The 7,757-nt window shown below is 46.3% G+C and overlaps 1 protein-coding gene across 1 annotated transcript; it reads left to right on the top strand.

The window, feature by feature from the left end:
- Positions 1-512: 512 nt before the first annotated feature.
- On the top strand, positions 513-2,576 carry LOC127311881 (cytokinin dehydrogenase 10-like). Its single transcript, XM_051342368.1, has 3 exons — positions 513-1,113; positions 1,231-1,628; positions 1,739-2,576. Exons 1-3 carry the CDS (start codon positions 513-515, stop codon positions 2,342-2,344), a joined length of 1,605 nt encoding a protein of 534 aa, XP_051198328.1. The 3' UTR covers positions 2,345-2,576.
- The last annotated feature ends 5,181 nt before the right edge of the window (positions 2,577-7,757 follow it).

Raw genomic sequence — 7,757 nt, 5'->3', positions numbered from 1 at the left:
AGATCATCAGAGTCCATCAAATCGTTGACTAGTCGGATCTCATAAACCTTACTTCCAAAAAAGAAAATGTTGGCTTCCAAGTTCCAACTTCCAGGCACACTATTAACTTCCCACATACAAATATACTCTAGATGTATTTCATGTTTCATACTCATTAAGTGGAACGATTAATTTTCTGACCAGTTTTTAAGTTTAAATTTCGTTGGTTGGGCCTGCAAAATCAAATCAGTGAGGTCTTAGGGTTTGACCAGGAGGTCTGTGACCATGGTAGGAGCATGGATGTTTGTCTTTGCCAGAAGTCAATGGAATCCTTAAGATCTTCTTCTTAATCTAAACAAATAGAAACACTCCACTCCTGCCCCCATTTAGTCACCTCTAGCGGTATCAAAGGAACACACCTATAAATATGTAGGAGTTCTTCACATGAGAGCACACACCAAGATCTCTCTCAACTCATGCAAGTAGCAAACTCAAGCTACACGGCTCACGTCCCAAACGTCTGTTGTAGCAGCATGCCGATAGCTCGTATAGCCACATTTCTCGTGGTCACCAGCTTTCTCTCCACCGCCAGCCATCTCGGAGTGCCCGTATCTTGCGCTCTTGATGATGATCTCTCCACCCTCGATATAATGTCCAAAATCCGCAATGACCAGAGCTCGATAGCCAGGGCCTCTTCGGACTTTGGCCACATTGTGGACGCCGTCCCAAGCGGGGTTTTCCACCCGGTCTCGCCCTCTGACATAGCTGCCCTAATCCGCTTGTCGCTTTTCCAGCAAACGCCCTTCACGGTGGCACCACGCGGGAAAGGGCACTCGTCTCGAGGACAAGCCCTCGCCTCGGGTGGCATTGTGGTCGACATGTCCTCGCTGACACGCGGTGATCATGATCACCGTGTAACCCTGTCCGTCGATGGAATGTACGTGGACGTCGGTGGTGAGCAGCTGTGGATCGACGTCCTTCGTGCCACGCTGGAGTACGGCCTCACGCCGCGCGTGTGGACTGACTACCTACGCATCACCATCGGCGGCACGCTCTCCAACGCCGGCATTGGCGGGCAGGTGTTCCGCCACGGCCCGCAGATCTCCAATGTGCAGGAGCTCGACGTGGTCACGGGTACATACCGGCCGATCACTTTTCATTTATTTGATCAGAAGATTAGACAATCAACCGGTGCACACGAATGCAGCAAGCATCATAAACTAATACCAAATGGAATCTTGTTCGCTGCAGGCACGGGAGACATGATCACCTGCTCCCCGACTAAGAGCTCCGACCTGTTCTTTGCGGCGTTGGGCGGGCTGGGGCAGTTCGGGGTGATAACCAGGGCCCGGATCGGGCTTGAACGGGCTCCAATGCGGGTCAAGTGGGTCCGTCTTGCCTACACGGATGTGCACTCGTTCACTGCTGACCAAGAGCTGCTCATATCAAAGGCATCCGGGTTCGATTACGTTGAAGGGCAGGTCCAGCTCAACCGGACCCTGACGGAGGGCCGGAGGTCGTCCTCCTTCTTCTCGGCTTCAGAGCTTGCTCTTCTTACAGAGCTCGCAGTGGACACCGGATCAGCGGCGATCTACTACATCGAAGGCGCAATGTACTATGACGACCACTCTGCAGCCGGCGTGGATCAGGTACATATACACCATGATCTTTTTGTCCAGCCCAACGCCCCAACCCAGCCCGGCCCGAATACCGCGTTGAACATTTTCTTTCCTTAACAAAAAACTTGTTTTGGTTGCAGAAGCTTGAGGCGCTGCTGGAGGAGCTCAGCTTCGTCCCGGGGTTCGTGTTCGTGAGGGACGTGTCATACGTGCAGTTCCTCGACCGTGTCGGGCAGGAGGAGCAGAAGCTCAGGTCAGCCGGCGTGTGGGACGTGCCGCACCCGTGGCTCAACCTCTTCGTCCCTGGCTCACGCATCCACGACTTCGCCGCCGGCGTGTTCCACGGCATCCTCAGGGACACCAAGCCTGTTGGGCTCATCCTCATGTACCCCATGAACAGGGACAAGTGGGACGACCGGATGACCACGGTAACGCCAAACGACGATGTGTTCTACACCGTTGGGCTTCTCCGGTCAGCGGTGGCCGTCGGTGACCTGGAGCGGCTGGAGAGGGAGAACGAGGCGGTGTTAGAGTTCTGTGACCGGGAGGAAATCGGGTGCAAGCAGTACCTGCCGCACCACTCCTCGCAGGAGGGGTGGAGGCGGCATTTTGGTGCGAAATGGGGCAGGATCGCTGAGCTCAAGGCCAAGTACGACCCCAGGGCGATATTGTCGCCAGGGCAGGGGATCTTCCCGTTCCCGGCCGCGGCGAGCGGCGCAGCACCAGCGACGATCGCCGCTTCCTGAGATTAAATCTATCACGATTGAAAGGTTGATTTCTAGGTGTCTATGGCGGGTGAACCAGGGGTTGGATTTACTCGTTCGTAGGACGAAAAGTAATGTCCGTGCATGTAGAACCAACATGCACTGGTTTACCAGTACTCGGTATTAGTCGATAGGTATTCAGAATTTCAGATCGTAGGATTTGGAAAAAGAGAGGCGTCCAAATGGACACGTACTGGATTTGTTTTCCGTTGATTTGAAGGACCAGTGACTGTTTAGTTTAAAGAATACCCCTTTTTTTTCTCGTTACGGAGTACACATGAGTGCAAAGCAACTACCGATCGGTCGACGTGCAATCATGTAGACAGAAGGCTTCAGAGAAGCGTTCTGGTTGTGCTGACTGTTTAAATTACAATCAGATGTGCCTCTATAAATAGTTGTGCCATATAATTTGCTCTGATACTGCTGACCTGTGGTGTATTTAAAAAAAAATTGAAACCGGTTCTTATATTGTAGTGTAGTACAAACCAAATAAGTTAGTCGCATTACTCTTCAACAGGACCTTTTTATAACAACAAAGACTTGTGTTCAAATAACGTTTATATAGGGTCGCGCTATTTGATCCATAAGGTGCAAAATAGTTATTCTACACCCGCCCTCTATCTTTGCAACCGTAATATATTGCATAATATACTTTGAAATCATTTAGTGCAAAAATATCATTAAATTGTAGAGTAAGTTCGACCACTCTCATTGTATTGCCCCGTAACACAATTAGTATCCCCTAAGGCGTCTGATCAATAACTTAGGAACTTTATTATGGTCTATATTTACAGTATGTCCATAAAACTAGTATAAAGATAGGAAAATGATCCAATGCCCCCGGGGGCTGCGCTCGCTCGCAACCTCCGGGTGTGCGGCCCTCCGATGCTCTCAATCGAGTGGATGTACGTCGTCCTGGCCCCACCACCCAGCGCCCACAAAAAGTCCAGCTACACCTTATCTTCTCCGTGCGGTTCGCCTCGCTCACCTCCCGCCGCCCTGGCTCGTCGGTCGCCCCAGCCACGCATATCGCCGTCTTTCGCGGCGACCCCGAGCAGGACGGTCGTCGCTCGCAGCCAGTCGGCGTCCGGAGCTCGTCGCTCGCAGCCAGTCGCAGTATTCCGGGTCGTCCCCAGCAGGACGCTCATCGCCGCCGCCTCCCCGGCCTCCTCCTACTGCAGCCTCCGCGCCCTTGTCGCCGGCCGTCCCCCACGAAGCTCCGCCAGCCGTTCTCTAACCCATCCCTGCCCACCGCCTTCCCCTTGGAGCACCTCCGCCGGCCGTCATCTCGCCCCAGCGCTGCGGCCGCTTGGAGGCGTGGTCGGGGACGAACTCGCCGTCCGTGGCTGATGCGGTTTCTCCAGTAGGATGCTACTTGCCACCAAGTCAAACACAACCACGAGCAGCGAATGCTGCAAATGCTGGCCAATTTTGCAACCCTCCATGGTCGAGATGCTGCAAATGCGGTTTCTCCAGACGTTGCTACCAGCGGGGTCAGAGATGGTAGATTTTTTTTGCTACAACTATTCTGCAATGTTGCTAAAAAGGGATAAATATTTTGCTACAAGATTTCCGGCAAGGTCTCCGTTGAGATCTCCGACGAGGTATCCGTTGTGCGGATTTGCAACCTAGGAATAAATTTGTTGCTACAACATTTTTACGGTATTGCTACAATTGCTTTTTTATTTTGCTACGGGCTCTCCGGCGAGGTCTCCGGCGAGACTCCGGCGAGCTCAAACTTTTTCTTTTATTTCATGGGCGAACCGTTTTTTGCTACATGCAGTTGCTGCCGGGGTGTTTATTTTGCTGCCGGAGGTGTTCTTTTGCTACAGGAAATCTAACCGTAAATGATGTCGATCCGACGGCTGGGGACCCGGGGGCTGGGGAATCAGATCCCCCGGGGGACGCCCAGCACTTTCCATAAAGATATATGAAATGAAATGTTTTTTCAAGATGAATGCAACAAACCCATTCATACATTCTCAACCCATATAATTTGATGCATATTAGTTGTCAAAGTCGTGCATGAAAGACCATGCAACAAAAAAAAAACATGTCTTGAATTTTGGACGGAGGAAGTACTGTGTGAGTGTTAAGATGCACTTATCTCAATGCACTGTATTTTACATGGTGTATCATGATAGAACACAAGCTTATTAGGATTATGTGAATATTTTTGTTATATTTTGAGAATCTCACTTGTAATTTACTCAAACTTTACAACCATTACAGGTACATGATTTGTATCATAGACCAAATAAACTACTGTGTAACTACTACAACTAAGAAGTAGAATAAAATGTCTCAAATCCATTTTCACGTAAATATTGAACATTGCAACACAGAAGATCTTCACCAGAACTCCAAAAAATGACTTCAATGCCGCAAAAGATCGCACCAACAAAAACAGAAGGACACTAACCTAAAGTCAATATCCATATGACTCGATCTATTAGGGCTCAAACCCAAAATCCGAAATATCCAACACACCAAATTTTTGGACAAAAAAACTATCTAGCGTTGTGGCACCATGTGGGTAAGGTACCTCCAAAGCAGGAGAAGAACCATGGTAGTTTTATTCTTGACGGCATCACACCCACCACCAGAATGTAGCCGACAAAGACTATAAATTTGATCCTAGTTACTGAATAGTTTGGACCCAAAACTAGAAGAACATGAGGTTTCCCTCGCCTTGCAGTATGTGTGGCGGAACATACTATCTAGGAAGGCAACCAACTGATTGACAGAAGATTGTGTGGTTCTAATTGGATGATCAGTATGAAATTTAGTTATCTATGCATTGGAATGTTGTAGAGACAATATCAACTTATTGGAATTTAACTATGTGTCATATAGACATAAATCCTATATGCGGCGTTAAGAGCCGGCACGAATGTAGAGCATTATGAGAGGCCTTAGGCTCTGGTAGGGTAGCCGTAAAATAGGCTCTGCATTTTGTTTTATTGATTTTCTTGCGAGAAATGGAAATCGAAATAACAAAATTAATATAAATATTGTTAGATACAAATGTAGTGGTTAAAATAAATAAAATGCACAAAATATTTATCAGAACAGACACACACAATATGTAAAACCATTTGTTAGTCTGTCTATTTGTGATCTTAAAAGAAAGCTATGAGTTCTTAGATTCAACAAGAGATTGGTAAGTATTTTTTGAACAAAATATTTAGCAAATTGATTTGATGTTAAGTATATAAATATACTACATTTCCATGAACTTAGAGTTTATTTGGTTTTCATCAAATTCCCCCAGGATAATCAATTTGTGCTCCTCCTCTAACAAGACATCAATTTATCTCCTGCTTCTCCTATACATTTGCAGGCTAAGATGGTACAATTGTGGTTTTAAGGCCAACCTTTCCAATATTAAAGGTCATATCACATCTCTTTACAATTTACAAAAAATAATTTTTTTTTCAATTAATGTTTTTTAACGAAATTTAATTCTCTATTCGCTATGTGCTCTTCCGAAAAACCCATTTCCATTTTTTTAATCTTTCTGGTATGCACTGGAATTTTGATTATCTTTCTCCATTTTCATGATCTCTAGTGACATGGTTCGATGAATATTGTGCAAGTTCATCTATCCATGTATAGTGATAGGAAAATAAAAGAAAATATTTACATTTTTCGTACCTCAAATATTGGCAAATTTTAGAATGCATCCATCGAAATATATTATTATTTATCTCATTGATTATATTATCCAAGCTGGTTTATGAATAAAGTGACAATTGCCTTAAAACATATGGCACCCCAGTCATCTTATTTAACAAGTGAACTTCACCAAATAAGGATATGTGGACAAAGAGAAATTCAGGAACTCTGGGGGCAAGATCATGGAAAACTATGAAAATCTATGTATTTTACAGCATTATTACAATGGAAACTGAGGAAATATATTAAGAAACTTCAGAAAATCAGAGGAAACCCATGCAATTTACTGAAATGTACTAGTAGACATAAAACAAACACATAAATAAAGCACTATAGGCTGTCTAATATAGACGTGAAAAGCTTTTTCTAGAAACCAAACAATCACCCAAGACGCTAAGTGGCAGAAAAAGGCGAGCAAGATATTTCAGCAATCCCTCTCCATTTCCCCTCTTTGTAGTGGATTAGGGTGACGAACTGGCCAAACGCAAATATCTAGCAGGTAGATCACTAGCAGGTAAAAGTAAAACTTACTTTGCAAAACATGACTAAAAAAAATCTCACACAAGTGTGATTCGGGAATTCCGTAATATAAAAGCACAAAAGAAGCGCGACACATCCGTAGGTCTATCAACTGTGTAGTCAATTCGTTACCACGCCAACACGTGGGCACAGCTACGAATCGGGATGAGCGGGTAAGGGAGCACTGCTAATCAAGATGACGATAAGTCGTTTATCTTAGCAGGCAGCAGCAGCAGCACCATCAGTTCATCACCCAGGCCATCCAATCAGCGAAGCCATTGGTCACCAAAATATATCTCCCGCACAACTGATAACAGTAACTTTATTTGTCCGAACCAGAACCATGAACCATCCCCGTCGAGAATTTCCCACGACGGCGACTGTTAGATCGTGGCAACGACGACGTACTACGTACACCAGTGGTTCCAACGCGCGGCGTCGCAGCCTCCAGGTCGCCGGCCACCACGTACGGCCGAGGAACCGGACGCAATCGAATCCACATAAATAAAACCCAGCCAAAACTGAAGCTTACACGGCCGCGCTCGCGCTGGCCGGGAAGAAGGAATTGATCAGACAAGATCGAAAGCAACAGGACAGGCCGTTCAAGGAATGCAGGGGGCAGCCAGGAGAGATCGCGATCATGTCTGGTGTGGGTGCATCAGGATGAGCGCGCGAGTCTGGGAGCCACGAAATCCGTCGCAACAATTCGCCGCTCGCCTTTTGGGGATCACTCAAAGTTCCAGCTAGAGCTAGCCTCTTGAGAGGCTTCTAGGTTTCAGCAGAGATGTATGAGTTGCTTGTGGTTCTTGCTAGCTAGCTAGCCCTTATTTGTCTTGTCAGGCGACTCTATTCAGGCGTTTCGTCAGATATTTTCCAGGACTACAAAATCTGGACTTCTTATTTGTTTGGGGTGGTTGTACGTTGAAACTGTCGTGGATGGGAAAAGAAGAAAGCTGGTGCAACAAAAGCAAGGAAGCTCAAAGCTCCACCAACTGCTAGCGCAAAACCGAAGTAAGTCTATTACAACGCGAAAACAAATATATTACAGTAGCATAGACGGCTACAAATGCCAGCAGAAAGTTTGTTGCCATTGACCAGCCAAAAGAAGTTCAACCAGAATACAACTTTCATATTTTACAGCATCACCAGCTAGCTTCCAGTAAAATATCGGCCAAAGAGGAAGAAAATTTTCAAAGAA

Source organism: Lolium perenne, chromosome 7 (genome assembly GCF_019359855.2).
Source record: "Lolium perenne isolate Kyuss_39 chromosome 7, Kyuss_2.0, whole genome shotgun sequence".
Lineage (NCBI taxonomy): Eukaryota > Viridiplantae > Streptophyta > Magnoliopsida > Poales > Poaceae > Lolium > Lolium perenne.
The sequence above is the reverse complement of the archived record's forward strand: the minus strand, read 5'-3'. Positions and strand labels throughout refer to the sequence as shown.

Excerpts from the sequence above, each read along its gene's own strand:
- LOC127311881 (XM_051342368.1), top strand. The coding sequence starts at position 513 with ATGCCGATAGCTCGTATAGCCACATTTCTCGTGGTCACCAGCTTTCTC. Across the intron at positions 1,114-1,230 it reads GGAGCTCGACGTGGTCACGG|GCACGGGAGACATGATCACC; the intron begins GTACATACCGGC and ends TGTTCGCTGCAG. Across the intron at positions 1,629-1,738 it reads CTGCAGCCGGCGTGGATCAG|AAGCTTGAGGCGCTGCTGGA; the intron begins GTACATATACAC and ends TTTTGGTTGCAG.